The sequence below is a fragment of the Lactuca saligna genome, chromosome 7, assembly GCF_052625555.1.
Source record: "Lactuca saligna cultivar CGN05327 chromosome 7, ASM5262555v1, whole genome shotgun sequence".
Taxonomy (NCBI): domain Eukaryota; kingdom Viridiplantae; phylum Streptophyta; class Magnoliopsida; order Asterales; family Asteraceae; genus Lactuca; species Lactuca saligna.
In genome coordinates, this window is record NC_136423.1 from 136981296 (window position 1) to 137003732 (window position 22437).

At 35.5% G+C, this 22437-nt stretch overlaps 3 protein-coding genes across 3 annotated transcripts; all 3 read right to left on the bottom strand.

The window, feature by feature from the left end:
- Nucleotides 1-10081: 10081 nt before the first annotated feature.
- Nucleotides 10082-15463, bottom strand: KEA3 (K+ efflux antiporter 3). Its single transcript, XM_078963448.1, has 18 exons — nucleotides 15158-15463; nucleotides 14625-15017; nucleotides 14442-14543; nucleotides 14272-14352; nucleotides 14079-14180; nucleotides 13916-13993; nucleotides 13765-13833; nucleotides 13606-13656; nucleotides 13415-13528; nucleotides 13231-13332; nucleotides 13013-13147; nucleotides 12647-12828; nucleotides 12411-12546; nucleotides 12118-12288; nucleotides 11880-12041; nucleotides 11696-11785; nucleotides 10727-10885; nucleotides 10082-10518 (listed from the first exon to the last, which is right to left on the bottom strand). Exons 1-18 carry the CDS (start codon nucleotides 15191-15193, stop codon nucleotides 10294-10296), a joined length of 2388 nt encoding a protein of 795 aa, XP_078819574.1. The 5' UTR covers nucleotides 15194-15463; the 3' UTR covers nucleotides 10082-10293.
- A 3000-nt stretch (nucleotides 15464-18463) lies between these two features.
- On the bottom strand, nucleotides 18464-19441 carry LOC145005735 (peptide methionine sulfoxide reductase B5-like). Its single transcript, XM_078964845.1, has 3 exons — nucleotides 19070-19441; nucleotides 18820-18976; nucleotides 18464-18737 (listed from the first exon to the last, which is right to left on the bottom strand). Exons 1-3 carry the CDS (start codon nucleotides 19366-19368, stop codon nucleotides 18588-18590), a joined length of 606 nt encoding a protein of 201 aa, XP_078820971.1. The 5' UTR covers nucleotides 19369-19441; the 3' UTR covers nucleotides 18464-18587.
- A 1273-nt stretch (nucleotides 19442-20714) lies between these two features.
- On the bottom strand, nucleotides 20715-21104 carry LOC145007275 (uncharacterized). Its single transcript, XM_078966243.1, has one exon. The coding sequence runs from the start codon at nucleotides 21102-21104 to the stop codon at nucleotides 20715-20717; it is 390 nt and encodes a 129-aa protein (XP_078822369.1).
- Between the last annotated feature and the right edge of the window lie 1333 nt (nucleotides 21105-22437).

A 22437-nucleotide genomic window follows, 5' to 3' on the forward strand; every position in this document is an offset into this window, starting at 1 on the left:
GTTACAAACAACTTGTTTGGCTATGTTGATGGCACAATTCCATGTCCTACTGCCACCATTCTTTCTGCTGCTACATCAGGAAAAGATGGTCTCGAAGCATCAGTTTCATTACCCAATCCAAAAAACGCAACTTGGATTAGCAATGATGCTCACGTTCGGATGTTAACCTTGTCTACCATCTCTAAAGCATCGTTCCAACATGTTCAAGGCACTACCTCTCGCGACCTTTGGTTGTCACTTGAACATGCTTATGCTCCACATACCTCCTCACGAGAATACACACTCAAAACACAACTTCTTAAAATAATAACGAAAGGTGACGAATCTTCCTCTACGTACCTTGCTTGTGCTTAAGAATACTCAGATGCTTTAACCGTGAACCAGTCAAAGAAAAAGATCTTGTTATGCTTGTTATTTCCGGATTAAGAGATGAATACAATGGATTAAAATCCATTCTTCTTGCCCGCTAATTTCCTACTGCTTTCTCTGAACGTAATGGACTTTTAGCTGATCATGACTTCGTGATCAAGAAAATTCCTATAAATGTTTCACTGGCCCAAGCCTTTACCACTGCCTCCTCCTCGCGTACACCTACTTCAGCCCCTACCGATACACTTCATGTCATCAAAAAACCTTCCCAAAAGTTGGGTTTCCAACATCAGCCGTTGGTAACCCACTAACCCCCTAGGCAAACCTCACACAATGCTTGGGCAATAACCGCAAACGTAATTTCAACAACAAGTCTGGTCGAGGGAGAGGCAATCGACAACAACAAGGAGGTGGAAGGTGCACCAGTGCCCAATTTAGTTGGGCATCCAACCAAAACACGGTATATGGAACATGCAACATGTGTATGGTATTGGTCACCTCCCGTCTCAATGCCCTAACCGTGATCCATCAACCATACGCACAAGACCGTGCCTACTGCAAATTTTGCAGATTTTCGTTCACAGACATCCAACTCGTGGGTGCCAGAAACTGGTTCTAGTCATCATGTAGCTCCTGATCTATCGAGCTTTGACTAGTATGAGGCATATCATGGCGAAGATAACATCCATGTTGGCAGCGGTAAAGTTTATTCATCATTCATATTGGTTCTTCCAAACTATATTCTTCAAATAAATCCTTTTATATCAAAAATATACTTCATGTTTCAGAAATCAAACAAAATCTTCTTTCTATTGAAAATTTTGTCAAGACAACAATGTCTATTTTGAATTTCACTCTTTCTTTTTTACTCTGAAGGACAAGATTACTTACACTATCCTCCTCACTGGTCCAAGTAATGATGGTCTTTACTCTTTTCAGCTACCGTAGATAAAATCAGTTCTTAAAGTTGCTTTCTCCGCTACCCGCGGGTCACACCCCAAAACCAGGAACGGCGGAAACGTTCTGGGGCGGAGGACGTCATGTATAATATCAACAACAATGTAAAGTAGTAAACAAGCAACAACATCATCCATTGCATTAATAATATAATTATTATACAAATGTGTTATGTCAAATTTTGATAAACACTAAAGCATAAATCAAAATGAAAGATAAGTCTTGAACAAGCTCCATCTTCCTTTCTCCTTGCATCGGTACCTGTCTATGATGACCTGAGGATACAAGAAATTTTGAAAGCGAGTATCAGCTTTGAAGTTGGTGAGATCATAAGTATTAATGTGTCTTAATTTGTAAAACTTATAATTTTTAAGACTTGACATTGTTTTGAAAGAAAGCCCGTGTAAGTATGAAAATGTTTGTAGAACTACTGTAAATGTTTGAAAAACCCTAGAATTCCCTATGATTCCTATTAGTAACAAAAGGAGTCTTCTACCAAGACTTGACTGTTCTCAATGTAATCTTCTATCAAGACCTAACTGTTATGAATGTAGTCTTCTACCAAGACCTAACTGTTCTGATTGTAGTCTTCTACCAAGACCTAACTGTTCTGATTGTAGTCTTCTACCAAGGCCTAACTGTGTTACTATTATTATCATTATAAGAAATTGTATCCTTTGGTACTAGGATACTTAAATATAATTCACCTCATTGGTTATGTGAATGAGTCACTAAATAAAGGCAATAATACAACTAACCTGAATATTACCCTTTGGTACTAGGGTAGCTAACATAGTTAACTTTAAGACATCCGTAGACGTACTTTTACCTCTATTGCTAACAGCTGGGTATAGGAATAGTCAGTCCCTTAAAGTATACCTGTAATGGTATCAACCGTTGACATCCGTGGATGTGCTTTTACCTCTGTAGCTAAAAGAGATTCTAGGAATGGTCAATCCCGCAACGTATCCTTTGGTACTAGGATATTAAATCCAATCTATCTCGTCGATTATGTGATTGTATCACAAAGTAAAGATAAGAATGAGGATTTTGATAACAGAGTCGATACATATAAAATGTAATAGGACTCCTCCTGATATGTCTATGTAAAAGTACTCCTATAAGTGTGATCATGTAAGAGTAATCATGTATATGTACTTATGCCACTGTACTCATGCAAGTGTAATCATGTAAAAGTAATCATGTATATGTACTTATGTAAAAGTGCTAGCTGTAATGTGTGTTCTCTCTATCTAGCAAGTATAGTAATGTACTGTAATGTTCTACGTGTGCTAACTGTAATGTGTGTTCTCTCTATCTAGCAAGTATAGTAATGTACTGTAATATTCTAGAAGGTATTGACTCATGAATGAACTGACTCATTTGTATGATATCGCGTTCTAGTAATTGTTCTAGTATCTTCCTAAACTACCCATATGGTAGTTTACTAGTAATCTATCTGGTAAGTATGGACATGGATGTATACCCTTTGAAACGACCCAAAAATTTTCGTTTCTCAATATAATCAAAACCATAATATAAGTATCATAACATAAAACATACGCGATGTATCCCCAAAACATAATAAAATATTATGCGGAAAACTGTATCATACTACATCAATCCAAAACATCAAGAGACATCCCCAGGATAAAAGCTATGTTGTGGTGTGTGCGATGCTGTCACCCCGAGCTCTTCCCTTTGCTTGCGGAAGTACCTGAAACCAAACTGAAACTGTAAGCACGAAGCTTAGTGAGCTCCCCCAAACTACCACATACCATACAATAACATATAAACACATATTGGGCCTTGTCCCCTGCATCGGACCGAAGCTCGAAACTAACTGCATCGGACCGAAGTCCGGAACTAACTGCATCGGACCAATGTCCGGAACTAACTGCATCGGACCGAAGTCCGGAACTCACTGACTGAACATGGCATAGCATAACACATCAACTAGCATAAACACATATACAGCATACTACATCGGGCCGTAGCCCGGAACACATAATACTTAACGCATATAGCACACAAAATCCTGTTCGAGCCACGAAGGCATCGAACATACTAACTACTGCATCGGACCTAAATCCGGAAACTACTGCTAACTGAACGGGCCGGCATTGTGGCCTTAGACCCGTTCCTACTGGAAGGAAACTCACCTCGTAAGCTGGCTGCTGAGTGTGTGGCTCGGGAAGCTAACGGCTGCTGCTCCTGAATCTCCTCGGCTACAAGTCCATAAACACACTCAATCAAATACTAAACACTGCGCTTGGGGTAAAATAACTCTTTTACCCTCGGTCAAAGTCAATTCTCTTTTGGGCTGACTCGCCGAGTTGGGCCACCCAACTCGCCGAGTCCTACTCTCACTTTTCACTCTTACTCACTGCTACTCGTCGAGTCTGGCATCGACTCGACGAGTACCCTCTTGATCCAAGAACTCAGACAATCTTCATCCGACTCGCCGAGCCGGATGAACAAACTCGACGAGTTGTTCTTGATCTTTAAGAAGATTGCCTTGGACTCGCCGAGTTGATGAACAACTCGCCGAGTCCCTCCATCACTAAGTTCACCCTCAACTCGCTGAGTCCACTCTCTAGCTCACTGGGTTTACTCGACACTGGTAAAAATGAAGGAATCGGGAACTCGCGACCTAACTCGCCGAGTCGTTCTTCACGACTCGCCGAGTTGCCGCCATGCAACTGATTTTTACTTGATTTTGTTTAAATCCAACGCATACAATTGATAGATCTGGGTCCAATAAGCTGATTAACCACGTAAAGTTTCCAACTTTACGTGCACAACCTCATGAATAAGGGAAATAAGGCTAAAAGATGCATAAAATGGGTAGATCTATGGTTAACATGCAATATAACTCCAAAAAGACAGTAGATCTGGGCTCTACAACACCCCAACATTCAGATCCATAGATATTTCGACTCAATAAGACGTTCATGCAAGTGTAAGGCTTGGAACAAGCATCAACTAGCTCTTAGGAGAGCTCTAATGGAAGTTTAAAGCATATAACAAGATGGAACTCCGAAAATACCTCAATTGACTCTGATTTGGCCTTGGATCTTTGCACTACAACACTTCTCCTTGCTTCTTTCTTCTTCTCCTTCTTCACACCTTCACAAAATGGCACCAAAACACATATAAGCTCTTCAAGGGAGGATTAGGGTTCTATCACTGCGTTCTCAGGGTGAGGGAGGCGAGAATGGGGGCTATAAGGTGGTTTAAATAGTGGGCAACCTGGGGATTTAGGGTTTCACCCAGACGGATGGACTCGCCGAGTCAGGGATATGGACTCGTCGAGTCCCCGGCTCACGCGTGCTCGAAGTCGCGACCCTACTCGGCGAGTCAGGCTAGAACTCGCTGAGTCCCTCTTGAAAACTTACAACAATTACCAATGAATTAACGTACCGGGAACGGGTCGTTACACCCTTGCTACCCAAGGGCATATGTTGAACTGGAAGGACCTTTTATGACTATATATATACACATGATATATAACTAATATTTAAACGACTTTTGGACGAATACCCAATATCCCACCAGACCACATCTCAAGGCGCGAAAAGGAAATAGGGTGGATAGCCTTCCTAAGTCTTTTAAACATTTCTTATATAACTATACATATAGAGGCATGCAATTTATAATATAAAAGCATAAATAGATTTTGTAAGACATTTGAAACATAAATATTATTCTAAGAAAAGATCGACTTGATGTCAATCTATAAAACAATTTGAAGGCATAAGTTTAATAAAACAATTTAAGTATAAGGAAACATTTGTTTGAAACACAGTTGTAAATAAGTTTGAAAGGTAATGTAGGGAGTAAGATGTACAGTGTAATAAGGAGTTTAAAACATATAAAATGTTTATAAAAATCATTTGAAGGAAACTGTTTGGTAAAACGGCTAATGAATAGCCAAATCATTTGAATGCTATATATTAATCACATGTGATTGATGTAATAAGTATATAATTCTACTTACTAATCACATGTGATTGACATAATAAGTAGCATGATTATACTTGTATCCCCCCCCCCCCCCACATAAAACATTTAAAAATAGTTTAAAACATTAGTTAAGGGGTATGAACTCACCTGCAGTAAGTGACTGGAATTGAACGGACTGTTATCGTACGGAAGGATCGGACAAGTGCTTGGTGTCAAGTGAAGACTTAGACACACACAATGATCCTAATTACATATGAAAACATATGTATATAAATAATTAGTGATTAAAACACTAATTATACAAGTAATAACATTTAAGCGCGACGAAAACACTTTTGGTCAAATGCTAAGAGGCTAATGGGTTGCAACAAAGGAGTGCAATGCCCCTAATGGAAGTTTAAGGTCTAATGACCATAATCATTGGAGTTTACGGCCCAGGGGAGTAAGCTCCTGGCCGTAAACTCTCAACCAAGGCCTAAATGGAGCTTAGAATTATCACAACTCTAGTGGGGAATTGTTTCAAGGCTTAAACAAGTTTTTGGGTACCATATTGACTCCTTTGGGGAGTTTATGGCCCATAGACCATATTCCCTTGGAGTTTACGGCCGTAAACTCCCTTAGGAGGTTTCTTATGGTGCTTTCAAGTCTCAAACATTTCTAGGAACAAATCTAGACTTTAGTACTTGGGTTTAGGAGGGTTTATGGCACCAATTGGTACCATTTTATGGAGTTTACGGCCATGGAACCTTTTGGGTCGTAAACTCCCTCACTCATGGGGTTCTAAGTGTTTTAACTAGTCCATAACACATTTAGGTACATGCCAAAATTGTCTCTTGGCCTAAGGAAGGATTTAGGGTGTCCTTTGACCCCTTAATAGGAGTTTACGGCCCAAGAATTACTCTTGGTCGTAAACTCTTCAACACTTGTGCTTTCCTTATGTTTTCTAGGTCCTTAATACTTTAAGGTATTTGTCTAACATAAAGTCCAAGCTTAAGGAGGTGTTTCAAAGCATTCTTGGCATATTTAAGGGAGTTTACGGCCTAAGATATCCTTGGGCCGTGAACTCCCAAACTTGGGTGTTTCTAGGTTGATTTCATGTCCCTAAAACAAGTAGAATACTTTCTAGGAATTTGTTTAAGGCTATGGAGGACCCTAGGCACACTTTGGTGCCCTTATTTAGTGTTTACGGCCCAAGAGCATTTCCTTGGCCGTAAACTCCATTTAAGGGGTGTTCTTGGTTGTTTTCTAGCCTCTAATGATCATACATATTATCCTAAAATAGTTGCCTGGCAAGGGAATGGGACTAGATGGCCTTTAAGCTTCATTTTGGAGTTTACTCCCCAAGAACGTTCTTGGGCGGTAAACTCCCGGATCTCATATATTTGACATATAATCTATGTTAATAAGCATAAAACAAGCATTAAAACACAACTAGAGAAGTATACTCACAATCTGGGATAAAAACCCGAAGATCCGTGAGAGGAAATTTGGCTTTTCTCTAGTTGGAAATGTGAATAATGAATTAATTTAATTCAGAAATCTATTTATAGTCCTGAAATATTTTGGAAGAAAATATTTTTATTCCTGGAACGAACTCTAATGTCTTAGAGTAATGGAATAACAATTTTGCACAAAACCCTAGTGCAACCACTCTCCTAATATCTTCTTAAGTGTAAATCCTGAAAATTGCCTAATCTTACACTCGGAGTATGAATTTTCATTGTAATTGATCTACATCTATTGGCTTGATATGGTTTGTTCAGAATGGAAATTTCGGGTTGTCACACCGCGCTTCTTCCATCATTTAGCATCAACACTTAGGACATCCTCATTCTCAGTTGTTGAAGACAATGTTCTCTAAATGTCCTTTACTTTATCATATACTTTTGATGTTTCTAATTTGTTACCTTCTTATTTATATCTATTGTTTTGTAATGTTTGGGGACCTGCTCCTTTTAGCTCTTTTGATGTCCATCGATATTTCCTGTTATGTGTTCATTTTTCGAGATACATGTGGTTTTTTCCGTTAAAGTCTAAATTTGATGTTTATGACACATTCAAAGCATTCATGGTTACCGTTGAACGTCAATTTCAGACTCAAATCCAATCTGTTCAAACTGACTAATCTGTTCACACTGACTGGGGTGGGGGTAGGGGTGGGGGGGGGGGGGGGAGAATTCCGTAACCTTTCTTAGTTTTTCTTAAAACTTGCCATCACCCATCGACTCTCATGTCCACACGTAAGTGAACAAAATGGTTTTGTCGAGCACCGTCACTATCATGTTGTTGAAACTGGCCTCACTTTGCTCGCTCAATCTCATGTCCCATAAAGCTTTTGGCATTTTGATTTTGATTCGACTATCTATCTTATCAACTGTATGTCATCCTTAACAAACTCCAATAACCTCCCCCCACCCCTTGAAGTTGTGTTCAAACACACCCATAATTTTTCATTCCTACGGGTTTTCGGTTGTAGATGTTATCCACACCATCATCCTTACAACAAACATAAAATGGATTTTAGGTCCATTCCTTGTGTGTTTCTTGGTTATAGTACTTCACATCATGGGTACCGTTGCTACGGTCCTCTGTCTGAACAACTCTACATTGCTTGACATGGTCGATTTCATGAACAATGCTTCCCGTACCGCAATATGCCTCCTACAACATCATCAGTGCCAACATCAAATCCTTATGTTTCATATTACCCTACACCACCACTCACTACGGATGACCCACATACCACTACTTCACCACCACCACCTACCCACACCGACACCGACTCATCATCGGTTCCGTCAATATCCTTTCCATGAACATCATTGCTTCATACTTATTAGCGACAAACCAAACCCACAACCACCACTCATACAGACTCGACGTTACCCAACTCACCATCGTGACATCCTTGTCCGTCAAACCTTCGCCCTAATCCCAAACCAACTACCAAATTTCAAGCAACTACCTATCACACCCATGTCACCATTGAAACAGAACCTGCTACCTTCAAAGTTTCTCATAATGATCCAAAATGGAGATCTACCATGCTTGACGAGTACTCAGATCTTGTTCGGAATGACACATGGACACTGGTCCCACGTTCACCCAAATCAAATATCATTGACTGCAAATGGGTTTACAAAATCGAAAGAGATCAAACGGAGAGGGTCATAAGGTATAAAACATGTATGGTTGCTAAGGGGTTTCGACAACAACACATGATCGATTATCATGAAACCTTTAGTCCGGTTGTAAAATCAACTACCATTTATGTTATCTTGTCTCTTGCTATCATACAAAAGTGGCCACTACGTCAACTTGATATACAAAATGTTTTTTTGCACGGTGATCTTCATGAAACTGTTTATCTACATCAACCGGAAGGTTTTGTAGATCCTGCTAAACCGAATCATGTGTGCCTCCTTCATAAATCCTTATATGGATTAAAGCAAGCACCACACGTAAGGTTTCATCAACTCTCTACTGCCTTGCAAACCCTTTGTTTTCATGCATCCAAGACCGATCCATCATTGTTCATTTACTCTTCAAAGGGTGCTCTTCTATTATACATACTGGTATACGTAGATGATATTATTCTAACTGGAAACAACTCTGGTGTTATCGAGAATGTTGTTCATACTTTTAGCCAAACCTTTTCACTTCAAGATATGGGTCCTCTATCCTATTTTCTTGGGATTGAAATAGTTAAACCAGGACAAGACATTCTTCTTTCTCAAAAGAAGTACATTTTTGAAATATTGGAGTGAGCAGGGCTATCTCATGCCAAACTGGTTCCAATCCCAATCACCACCAATGCAAACCTATCTCTTGGTGACAGTCTAGAGTATGATAATCCGGTCAAATATTGCCAAATTCTTGAAGCCCTTCAGTATGTGACCTTATCTTATCTAGATCTTACTTTTGCTATCAACAAGGCCTGCCAATTCATGCATCCCCCGACTAAAAACCGTTGGTCGGTCGTGAAGCGAATTCTCCTGTATCTTCAAGGTACTATTTCTCATGGATTATAGTTTAAAAATGACTCTGCCACCGTTTTACATGCCTATACGGATGCAACCTTTACTCTTTTGATTACCTTCTCTTATGCTGATTGGGCTGGTTGCCCGAATGATCGACGATCCACGGGGGGATATGCCATTTATCTTGGCTCTAACCTTGTCTCATGGTGTGCACATAAACAAAAGATTGTCTCGCGCTCATCCATCGAATCTGAATACAAAGCTTTAGTTGATACGATTGGAGAACTCACATGGCTTTAAACTCTTTTATGTAAGTTATGTGTTGTTACCTCTGCTGCTCCAACTTTATGGTGTGACAACTTAGGCTCTATGTATTTAGCAGCAAATCCTGTCTTCCATACACGTACAAAACACGTTGAAGTTGATTTTGATTTTGTTAAAGAGAAGGTTGCTCGTCATCAACTAAAGGTTCAGTTTATCTCCACGAATGATCATATTGCAGATGTGTTGACGAAACCCCTACCTTCACAACGATTTACTTTCTTACGAGACAAGCTACATTACTTTCTTACGAGACAAGCTACAGGTCGTTACCCGACCTTAGCTTGAAGGGGGCTATTAGATGATATATAATTGCATTTATATATTAGAGGGTTTAGAGTGTAAATGTGTATATATACTCTTGTAACGCAACTTATTATTGATGTAATACAATTACCAAGTTTAAGTGGTATCTATATAAGACAATAAATGTACATTTTATAATAAAAAGAAACAAAAGTAGAATGATATATACGTACACAAATTGATACATAAAATTACGACTTCCCATGAGTAATCAATGCGATGCTAAAATTGAATTCAGTTATGTACAAATATATAGCATCCTCGCTTCACTCTCCCCTATAATTTGAATACAAATCCCATGACTCTGACCTTCTATTGATCAATTGAATTCATATCTCAATCTCACAACAAAATTGAAAAACAATACAACAACCCATAAATTCAAATCAATCTTTTAATGTTGGTTTGAATTATTGTCATCTCCATCCAATTCACAATACAACACCCCTCTAGCATCTTCCCCTTGAGTCAACTCACTACTCTTTTTGGCTACTACTTCAACTTTCTCTTGTGTCATTAAAATCCTGTCTCTTTCTGATTGGCTAATTCTCACCGATTCTTCCTTCCCAATTAGCATTTTCCCAGGTTTCCTTGTCGTCACTAAATCCCCCACCCTCACCTAAAAAAAAAAAAGTCAACCTTTCTTGATTTCCTTTGCAAATTTCAAGAAACACGAAAAAACATATTTTTGCTTTTTTACTTAATATAAACAGATGTCTTAACAATTTCATTTTTTAGTGGTTTCAAAATATACAGTCGATTATTACTCAATATCACTTCAAGACAGAAGGGTAAAATGGTCATTTTGTTCAAAAACAAGAAAGTACCTGCATTGGTGTCATAACATCAGGGTCTGGATCCTTGGTTACAATAAGTGCTTGAGCTTGTAACTCCATTGAGTCCCGAACAAGTTGACTTAAAAAGTTGACATCATCAGACATGACACCAAGCCCTTTTAAAAGCCTTGACCCAAGTTGCAAACTTGTCTGCAAATATATAATAGTTACATTATAAAATATACCCAAAAAAAAGTAAATAGCATTTTTGGTCCCTGAGGATAGCTGATTTTTGCAATTTTGGTCCCAGTTTGAGGTTTTTGAAACGTTGTTAGTCCCTATTTCAAGTACTATGACTATATTTTTGGGATCAAAATTGAAACAATCAGCTATACCTAGGGACCAAAAATAGTCATTTTTGAATTTTGCAATTTTGATCCCAAAAAGTTTTCTTTAGCAATTTTGGATCCCATTTCAGGTTTTTGAAACGTTTTTGGTCCCTGATCCAAGTAATGACTATATTTTTGTGACGAAAATTGCAATAATCAGCTATACCGAGGGACCAAAAATAATCATTTTTGCAATTTTGGTCCGAAAAAAGTTTTCTAGCAATTTTGGACTCGTTTCAGGTTTTTGTAATGTTTTTGGTCCCTGTTCCAAGTAATATGACAATATTTTTGGGACCAAAATTGCAAAAATAATCAGCTATACTTAGGGGCCAAACATAGTGATTTTTTATTTTGCAATTTGGTCCGAAAAAAGTTTTCTTTTGCAATTTTGGACTCCATTTCAGGGTTTTTTTTTAACATTTTTGGTCCCTGTTCCAAGTAATATGACTATATTTTTTGGACCAAAAATTGCAATAATCAAAAATATTTAGGGACCAAAAGTAGCCACTATATTTAAAACATGGACCAAAAACATTACAAGAATCTTAAATAAGTACAAAATTCGCAAGAGAAACCTATTACTTTATTATAATCAAAACTACAAAAACCAAGGACTAAAATGGTAATTTACCTCAGCATTTTCAAGAATAGCATCTGTTGCCCCTGCTGCCTTCAAATCCAAAAGATGTGGAATATCCTGAGCTCGAGCATATATGGGTATCTGTAAATTCAAGTTTTTTTCATTCGATATCAACTAACTTAACCATTTAACTTAAAAAATAATCAAAATCTTTTTCATATTTATAAAAAATTACTGCAGGAAATGCAAGACGAATCCTTTCAACAGCTTCAACTGATCTCTCTTTTCCTTCATACATCACCATGACTGCTTTAGGAGATGATATTCCAGCAGATTGTAAAACAGCTGCACGTGATCCATCCCCATATAATATAGGGAATCCAAGTTTTCTTGATGCCTAAATTTTGATTATAATAACCAATTTTTAGTATATATAGAGATATACAATAGAAAAAAGAGAAAAAAAAACTAACCTTTACTACAGATGGATCAAGATCAAAGGCAACAAAAGGCCACCCTGCATCCCCATCTAAACCAGAAACCAATGGAGTTGACAAAAAATTAGCAAGAACTTGACTCATTTGTCCAAACCCTAAAATTACAACAGGTTCACTAGCATCAAAATTCGCCTCTTCCATAGTTTTCTGCATCAAAGTTATAGAATCAGTATGTTGAGAATTTGTCAATGTGATTGTAACAATTTATCATATAGTGGATTTTTCTCTCTGGATGTTGTCAATTGTATAAAAATGGCAGCTTTTCTTACATCTTCTTCATCGACATTTTCACCAATAAAAATGGAAGCTTTTCTTCCAAGATCATTGAGTAAGGGGGTGAGTGCCATTGATAACACAACAACAATTATAAGAAGCTTGTTAAGCTCTAATGGCAACACCCCTAGCCTGAAGAAAAAGAAAAAAAAAAAAGTTAATTTATATTTTATAACAAGTGGAACTTTTATAAAAATGATTAAAAGAATGGAATATATATTTACATTCTAACCTGTTTGCAAGTGAAAAAACAACGAATCCAAATTCACCACCTTGAGAAAGAAGCAACCCTATTCTTACACTTTCTTGCAAAGTTAATCCAACACGTGGACCAATTGCAGTTATAATCAATGTCTTAATTACGATTAATCCTGCTAAGAGTGATAATACATTTGGCCACTCTCGAATAAGTAGCTGCATACACAAAATAAATTTATTAACCTAATTAGCGATGGATTATAATTCATGTAACAACGACTCTAAAAACAACAGCTTTTTTCAAAGTCTTGATCGATAAAGATGCAATCAATTGATACGTAAAGTCACGAATTGTAAGACGAGAGAGTACAAGGGTAAAAAGGTAAAAACGAGTGGATACCTGTGTATCAATAGATGTGCCTGTAGTTACAAAGAATAACCCTAGAAGTAATCCTCTAAAAGGTCGTATATCAGCTTCGATTTGTGTTCTGAAATTTGTTTCGGCTAAAAGAGCCCCAGCTAAAAAAGCTCCAAGCTGCAGAATTTCATAAATTCACGAATGACATAAAGGTATACGATAATAATTTTAAAAAAATAAGTAAAAAAAATCAATCAAACCGTGTCGCTGAACCCTAATTTCTGAGTTATAAGTGATGTTCCAGCAACTGTTAGTAAACAGAGTGCTACAAAAGCCTCTGAGCTTCTTGCTTCTGCAACAACCTGAAACATATGAATATATATAATTTGCTTCTGTAAAATACACTAAAAAGATTCCTTTTTTTTTTAAAAAAAAAGTTTTTACCTCGAAAACACGTCTGAGAAGGAATTTCCCACCAAGAGAAAGAATACCCAATCCACCTAAAGCTTTTAAGCTTTCTTTCACAAGCATTGGCAATATACTCTCATTCACTGGATTCTGAAAAGAATAGATTCAAATTACATTAGTAAAAGTAGAAATTAAATTAAAGAAAGTCAACAGTGAAAATCGTTGACCTGGCTCTCTAAAACTGGAAGTATGACTAAAAGTGGCACCACTGCTATATCCTGTAAACACCAACACCCATAACTCATAACTAATCTTTAATTCGAGATTCAAGATTCAAGATTTATAAACACGAAAGCTAAAAGTCTACAAATTATATTAAATCTAACCTGAAATAAGAGTATTCCAAGAGTAGCTGATCCAAATCGAGTTGCTAACTCACCTTTTTCTGCAAGAAGCTACATCATACTAGGTTAACATATTGTACCCTATGCTACTTATATATGAAAAATATAGTTAACAATATATAAACAAAAATACCTGTAAAACAAATGCAGAAGATGACAATGAGAGAGCAGCACCAATGACTATAGCTTCATCAATACTTCTTATGTTCACCTGCAATTCTTTTAAACCAATAATTAATGACAAGAAGTATGAAATTAAACTATGATTTATTGCTATTTGAGTATTTTCTTCTCACCAGATCAGATCTTGAGTGAAAAAGAAACTCCAAAATTCGTGTTCCAATAGCTCCATTTGGTGGGAGTTCAAATGCTGTGAAAGCAAGAGTAGATAGAACAACCTTTTTCACAAAAGAATAGAGAAATAATAATCGGTTAATAAATAGTACATACAATACATTTTGTTGATGATAATCATTTGAAATTTCTTACTTGAGTTAAACCCATACCAAAGGCGAATTTAGCAAGAGCTTTCAAACGTGCTAATGAGAGCTCTAAACCCATTTCAAATAGCTGCAAATGCAATGTATAAAAATTAAGAATTGGAAAAGATTGTTTAAATTAAGAAGTAAAAAAGATGGATAAAGCTTATACGAGGTTACCAAGAAAAGAATCCCCCATTCAGAAAGAACTTTAACATCTGTAAGATTTCTAATCAATCCAAATTGATTAAGCACAACTCCCGCAAAAAAGAAACCAAGTATCTGAAATACGATTATATCTTTTGAGTGAAAACTAATAAGGGTAAAAAGGGAAGAAATTGTTTGAAGTTTTTCTAAGCTTACAGGGCTAGCTTTGACAATCTTGAAAGCGGGAACAACCAAAACAGTAACAGCTAAAAACGTCAAAGTATCCAATCCTAAATCATTGATGACTTCAACGGCGCCACCAACGTCAAGTGTTGCATTCATACGAAATCTTCCTCCTCTGAAAGAGGAATTATGATTCGAGATATAAGATTGTCGACGACCACAAAATGAGGAGGTTAACAATGGTGGAGTATTTGGTAGATTTGAAGACATATGAACAGAGTATTGTATCCTCCGACACTTGGAAAATGCCGGCGTGTGGAGTAGTTTGTGGTATCGATTTGGGCCATTGTAAATGTGTCTGAAACGGTGTTTTAGCGAGTGGTGATTGGATGTTTTAGAGCTCCGATGAACAATAAGGTCATGTCCCTGAAAGAAAAAACTGAAAAATTACCGATTTTTATACTTCGGATATTAATCCCAACGAAGGGTGAATTTTTTTTCTCGATTTTCATGATTAGGGTATAAGATAAGAGTAGATTGAAGAAGATGGAGTTGAGGATTCTTACCATGGGACCATGGCAAGAAGCGATTGCTTCAAGCATTATAGAAGATGATGAAGCTCACCAAACAATTAGGTTTAATTTGAGAGAGATAGCAGCAGACATTTGGGAACAAGAGCTTTGATTCTCCGGAAAATTGGGGGATTTTTGGGTTGAGGAAGACGACGATGTTCTTGTGTTCGATATCCGAAGTAGTGTGTGTGAGTAGAAAAGAAAAAATGGCCACACGTTGAAGCCTTGTGAGAAAGTCGAAATGAAGAAAATTAGAAAAAGATTCGTGAGGGGGATTCTTGTGGCAATTTTGTCTAGTAATAATCACGTATTTTAAAAGGGAGAAAAAATAAATTACATTAAGTATAAAAAATTATTATTATTATTATTGGTTATAATTTGCAGAATAATATAATTCTCCTTGTAAATTGGACGTTGGAATCACTCCACGAAGATAGATGGAAAACCTAAATAAATAAATAAATAAGAGTGGAATTGCTGACGTGGCGGATTGCTGGAAATTGGATTTTGAAGATAATCCTTGTCACTTTGACCTGCGACGGAGTTGGAGTTGGCGGATAATATGATACACATGGATTTTATAAGCAATATTTGAAATATATCAAATATAAAAACAAACTACTACCTAATAAATAAATAATTTTTTGTTACTTGTCATTTTATTTTTTATTTAGACATACTGTATTTTCTAAAATTTTTGAATTTTGCATTTTCTATTTAATATTTTATTGTATTTTTCATTTTATTAAATTAAAATTTTATATTTAATATATATGGTAATATACGTAAGGTATTTATTAAAAATTATTTATATATATAATATATTCAATACATTAAAACCTCATTAATTTTAATAATTCAAACTTTTTCTTATTTTGTTATAAATTCAAACTTTTCAAATTGTTAAAATTTCATATTTAATTTTTTTTTTAAATAAACTCATGTAATACATGGATATCATACCTAGTATAATAATAAACAACCCATCTTTTAAACGATTACTCAATTCTTTTTATAAATATTAATAAATGTGTTGTTTTATTAATTGGAAAGTTTTTGGCAAATAGTTAATTTTATCAACTTATAATTTAAAATTTTCTAATAATTTAATAAATTGATGGTAACCAAAGAAGTTTAGAAATAAAAATGATAATTACATCAAAAATCACGATATATGGCATTTGAATTAACACCCACTAAAAAGATTCTCTTTAAAAATCTTATAAATTTATTAAAACTAGTGGTCAGCCAAAGGTTGAAGTTTTTAATATAAACATTTAATAATATGGACTTACCTTTTATTTATGTACAAACATTTAATAATATTAACTCGTAACTAATATTTTAAAAGGGTTATTGTTACTATAACCCAATAAACTTTAGTATATTGATTTAAATGGTCCCTCGTGACTATTTTTTGTATTTGAAGGGCATGAACTTGTTTTTTTAGGTTTTAAAATGTTCTTTTAGCAAATTTGAAGGGGTCACCCGGTGACACCCATCATAATCAGCAACTTTAGATGCCAATTCAATAGCCACGTGTAATACCTAATGTAATTGTGTTGATGATACAGTCTGTGAGTTTTCTCCTAAAGCTAAACACCATTCAAGTACACCTTCATTTCTTCATCTTCTTAATTGTAATATTTTTGTTGCTCAAATCATAATTTCGTTCTTTGATATGCGATTCATCTGGGTTTGCATCTGATTATGAGAGATGTTGGGAAATCGATGTCCAAAGAGCTTGTCGGTTTACAAGTGAAGCTTGATTCGTTAACATTTGTAAAATCCGAAACCCTAAGTGAAACTATAGAAGAATCTCAAGAAGATGATGATGGAAAAATCAGAAATACCGCTCTTGAGCCACAGGTGGAATGGCAAAATGAAGAAAAGCCCGACGAGCTTAACAACAATCAAGAAGTCGAAGCTGCATACCCTATACACGATATGAAGCCGGAGCAACTAGTTGAACAGATCTCCGGTGAGTTTAATATGTCAGCAAAAGTGATTTTTGACCGATTCAAAGATCATGAAACATACACAGAATTAGTGGATTTAATTTTTTTTTCTCTCTATCAAGAGATTCATGGGATTGATTTTGACTCTGAACCTTGATAAATTGAAAATTACGTCTAGAGTAGGTACCTCTCTAGCGGCAAATTGCCCTACACTACCACCATCTTGCAGATCTGATGAAGACACATACAGATCTAAAATCGCAAATCTGATGAATTTGATTTCGTTAAAAAAATCAAAGTTAGAGACACAAACGTGCGGATATGGGATTTAAGATCAAATAAACTATGTAATCGATCAACGCTTTTTTTACTGATACATCTTTTTTTATATTTTACATTTGTTTTTTTTACCATGGTTTCAGGTGTTCATCAATAGTGTACATACTTGTTTTGGACATTCAACAGGCATGGCTTCAACCTCATCAATTGGGGGAGAGAAAGAAACAGTAATGGTGTTCGGAAGTAGACAATGGTGGTGGTGATTTCTGGCTTTGGTGGTAGAAGATGGATCGAGATGGTGGTGAGGGATGGATAGTGATGGTGGATGGTGAGAGATGGATGATGATGGTAGTGGTGGGAGACTGGGAGGTGGACGGTAGGCGATAGGTGGTGGAAATGATCGGCGGTTTAAGGATCTTCATGAACATGAACATCATTATAGAACATAAACAGAGCCTGGAATTTATTTAAATATTTAAAATTTCACTCAAATTCTAGGATAATCAATCATCTTTTCACTCAAATTCCAGGATAATCAATCGCCTAATCACAGTGGAAATGTTTGTTCCTTGCTTCTAAATACCTTATTACAATCGATTTAGGGGGATTTTGTTGCCGATGATTTAAGGAACCCAAGCTCCCAAATGAAGGTGTTGGAAGGTGGGTGTTCTTCAACATGAACATATAAAGTCTTTGTGGGTATAGTTGGTAAAATGAGACGAGGGTATTATTGTCCATATATTATGTTTCTGAGGATGGATAATTTGTGATGTAGATTTTAGTTTAATCTTATAACTTGTGAAAAAAATCACGTCATCAAAACCACCGGTAATAAGAAGTCTTGGGTCTTTTTTAGCAGGTAAAAGTAGATTTTATACCCCTAAACTACCAAAAAAAAAGTAACGAGGAATCATTTAAACCAATATATGAAAGTTTATTGGGTTACAATGACAATAACCCTTCTTTCTAATATTCAACATGGGGAAAAATGATGGGCAAATAACACATAATTTTTTTTTCTTTTTTTTAATAAAAATAACTGCTTTATAACAGGTTATGAAAGTAGATTCAAGGACAGTTTCATTATAAATACAACAAAACCCAAAGTTCAACAATAGGTCATATCAAACTCATAAAAACATATGACCAAGAACAAGAACAACTAATTATTTAATTCAACTAATTATTTAATTTCCAGTCGTAAATTTAAGGGAGATGCTATTAACACAATGGCGTTCATCTGTTGGTGTACGAAAACCTTCACCTTTGAATACATGCCCAAGATGCCCTCCACATGCTGCGCACGTGATCTCCACCCTCATTCCATCTGGATCAGCCTATATCAACATCCATACAAGTAATTAACCCATAAAGATTAGGAAGAAAAAATTATACTTTTTGATCAGAAAAACGACTCACATGGCGGTTTATAGCTCCGGGAAGACCTTCATAGAACGCCGGCCACCCACAACCGGAGTTAAACTTTGTGGTTGATTTGTAAAGAGGAGTGTTGCATCCTGCACAAGTGTACACTCCCTCTTCATAAAAATGGTTATATTGACCTGTTCCTGGATACCTGTTCCTCAAATTCAATTCCAACAATTCATTCATCTTTCAATTCCATCAACAAATTACCAAAAACTTCAGAATTGGAGAACGAAAAACTTACTCGGTTCCTTTTTGTCTCAAGATACGAAACTGTTCAGGAGATAGAACTGCACGCCACTCATCCTCTGATTTCTGAACGGGACCGGAATCCGCCATAGCCATAATTCCACCTCTAAACCCTCTCTTGCTTCGATATGAAACCCGGCTACCAGATTCAAGCCCTAATCCGCCAAAATTGACGATTTTCGTGAACGAATGTCGAGTTGATTTCGATAAAGGGAAGAGGTTGCTGCGATTGAGTATTGATTTTGGGAGAAATCGAGATAAAGGGGTAGAACTAGAACCCAAAATTGACGTCATTTGAGGGGTAACCAGAAAGACCGATTCGATTCTGAGTCAGTGACTCGCTTTTAACGTCGTCGTCAGTTTGTTTTGTGTCGCATTTTAGAGCATGTTAAAGATCGAACTACATTAGTCCACGTCACCATGTGGATAATTTCTAGTGTTTTCCAACCAACATTTACAAAATCTACCCTCAAATATAAAATTATTGTTCATCGGCTAATGTATTGTTTTGGGTTTTTTTTTTTCGTCCCTATTTTCTTGTATTTGTTTTATCATTGCAAATTTGCAATCAACTACAATTGGTTTTTACAGTTAAGAGGTAAATGTAACTTTTTCTTCACTTTTTTTAGATGAGTTGTCAATGCTACGTAATTTATTTCTTCCCAAGAACATTTTGAACCCTTAAACTCATAGTTTGTTCTATTTGATCAAGGGCAATCACAAAAATTAATAGAAACAACATATGGATCACATTGATTATCTTGATCAACCTTCAAGCATAACAATTAAAGGTGGGAAAGATTTTGGTGTTAAAATGTGTTTTTTATGTTAACATATTTTGTTGATAATAAAAGGTGGGAAAGATTTTGGTGTTAAAATGTGTTTTTTATGTTAACATATTTTGTTGATAATAAAAGGTGGGAAAGATTTTGGTGTTAAAATGTTTTAATGTTAACCATTTTGTGCCAAAAACTTACTTTTTTTAATGTAAAAGCTTTTGATGTCTTTTATGCTAACTATATTGTAAGCCACATTCACAAATGTGGTGTTTTTTATTATATGGAATACAAATATGGTTTTATCGTTGAGTTAATGCAAGTGTATTTTATACACATACCAAAAGGTTGTATTCTTGTTGCTTAGCATTTGGTGAGTTTTTGAAGATGTACTTTGTAGTGAGTTTATTAACAACATACTTTATTAGCATTTGGTGTTCATATACACATTTGGTGTGACATGTTGTGAGTTTACTATAAACAAGTTCTAAAAAACTTATATTACCACTTCAGTATTTCATTTCTCATACAATTTAACCATTTAATTTCTAAATACATTAAATTTTGCATAAGTGCAATAAAACATATTTAAAAGAAAAAAATTATACTCATTGCATCAACAGCACAAAACTCATAAATGCATCTTCAAACCAACAATGGCAAGCACATATATTGTGAATCTATAATTGAACATGCAGTACAATGATAAATATCAAACTTGTATAGTTGAATGCACAATCAGAATTTCAAGGATCCACTTTGAAGTTTGAACTCATGAATGCTTAAGGTAAAAACTATAACTCAATTAACATGGAGATCATCACGAAATTCTTGAAATTGAAAATAACTATAAATAAATTCCCTTCATTTATCATCTGGAAATCCCATGAGTTTCTTCAATCCACTAAACAATAACGAAGAAGAAGAAGAAGAAGAATCTTGAGATGAGTTATTATCCTTGTTATTACCATTGTCGTGGTCGTTGCCATCTTGAAATAAGTGTTGATCGACCAATTGCTTAACGGATTTAGCAGACAATGGATGAAAATTGGAACTCCAATCTGATACGAATTCTTCAGCCAAAACCCATTTGTCATCTTCCTCCATTCGCTCCCATTTTCTCCTCAATTCCTCTTTCCCCAATCCAAGGTACAAGCACAGTTCTGCATACAAGAGCTTCCTGCTCGTTTTCATGGCTTCCTGAGCTTGTATCATCTGGATTTTCATCCTTTCGATCTCTGTTGACAAATCCATCGCGAGCTCCATATCATTGATGCTTTTTGAATTGGGACTGGAGCATGAGATTCGAAGTTTTGGTGGGATTTTATTGCAGTGGAGAGACGGATGCGTTTGGAAATTTGTGAATCGTAGGGGGTGAGTTCCGGGAAGGAGATGAACATGAACCCTAATTAGGGCCATTTTAGGGGTGGTGACTGGAGGATTTTGTTTCAGAGAAGTCGATTATTTTGTTAGGGTTTGTTGTTGGCTAGTTGGTTGTTAATTGGGGATTTTGTTTCCATTTTGCTCTATTTTATCAAATAAATCCAATAAAATTTATAAATTGCCAAATTTAATTTCATTTTTATAAATTTTCATCGTTATTACTCTCCTCTCTACATTATGCAACTTCTATAAAAAGATAAAAGTATAATGGTTCACACAAAATCAATCATTTCCTTATAATTTTTTTATCAATAAAATGTCTATTAGTATTAGATGATGTAACAAATTCGAGAAAAGGTAAATCAATTGTAACCTCTTTCGATTGGTTGTGATTATCATTGTGAAGACCAAGAACATCATCTTAACTCATTCTCCAATCAATAGACTTCTACCTTATTATATTTTTAAAGTTATGAACACGCTTAAAAGGACCAAAAGATGATTTCAAAATGGTCTTAGGTAATTAATTCACGTAAAGATGCTCTCGTAGTAAGGATAAAATGATGAAATGAGATAATGATATTAAGAAAAAAAAATGTTGGAGAAATAGATTTATAAATGTCTTAGTACGGATAAAAATGATGAAATGAGATAATGATATTAAGAAAAAAATAGTTAGGAAAAAGAGATTTCTAAATGTCTTTTGAACTTATCGAAAAACAAGATTGTCTTGAAAATGATACTAGAATTAGACAATTTTTATTGATGACAAAAATAATTTGAAAATAATACAAGAATTATGCAATTTTTATTGATGACAAAAAACTAAAATGCTAAAAAAAAATATATTAATTTCGTATTTTCCATATATTTTTAGAGCATTTCGCAGTGTAAACTTTAAAATGCCCTAAACAACATGAAACACTAAAAATTACATAAAATAGTATTTCTAATGGTGACAAAAACATTTCAAAGACTAAAATGCATTTATCATGGTGAGTAATGTTTAAATTATAGCAAAAGTGTCCATATTTCTTAAAAAAACATGTGCATATTTTGAACTATAACATAATGAAAGTTTCTCGAATAAGCCAGTTATCCTCTTTAATCATCACGAGTTGTGAACGTTCCTTAGTTGTGACCGTTTCTTAGCTTTTGTGAAATGAAAATTAGATAAATTAACCAACCTCGAATTTTTTGGCTT

Bases quoted from the DNA above. Each gene is read 5' to 3' on its own strand.
- LOC145005735 (XM_078964845.1), bottom strand. From the start codon at position 19,368: ATGACGTCAATTTTGGGTTCTAGTTCTACCCCTTTATCTCGATTTCTC. The intron at 18,977-19,069 runs GTAAGTTTTTCG...TTTGAGGAACAG, and splicing joins TTGAGACAAAAAGGAACCGA to GTATCCAGGAACAGGTCAAT. The intron at 18,738-18,819 runs GTGAGTCGTTTT...ATGTTGATATAG, and splicing joins CCGGAGCTATAAACCGCCAT to GCTGATCCAGATGGAATGAG.
- LOC145007275 (XM_078966243.1), bottom strand. From the start codon at position 21,104: ATGGATTTGTCAACAGAGATCGAAAGGATGAAAATCCAGATGATACAA.
- KEA3 (XM_078963448.1), bottom strand. From the start codon at position 15,193: ATGCTTGAAGCAATCGCTTCTTGCCATGGTCCCATG. The intron at 13,994-14,078 runs GTGAGAAGAAAA...AAAGAATTGCAG, and splicing joins TTCACTCAAGATCTGATCTG to GTGAACATAAGAAGTATTGA. The intron at 12,042-12,117 runs GTTAGTTTTTTT...ATCAAAATTTAG, and splicing joins TTGATCCATCTGTAGTAAAG to GCATCAAGAAAACTTGGATT.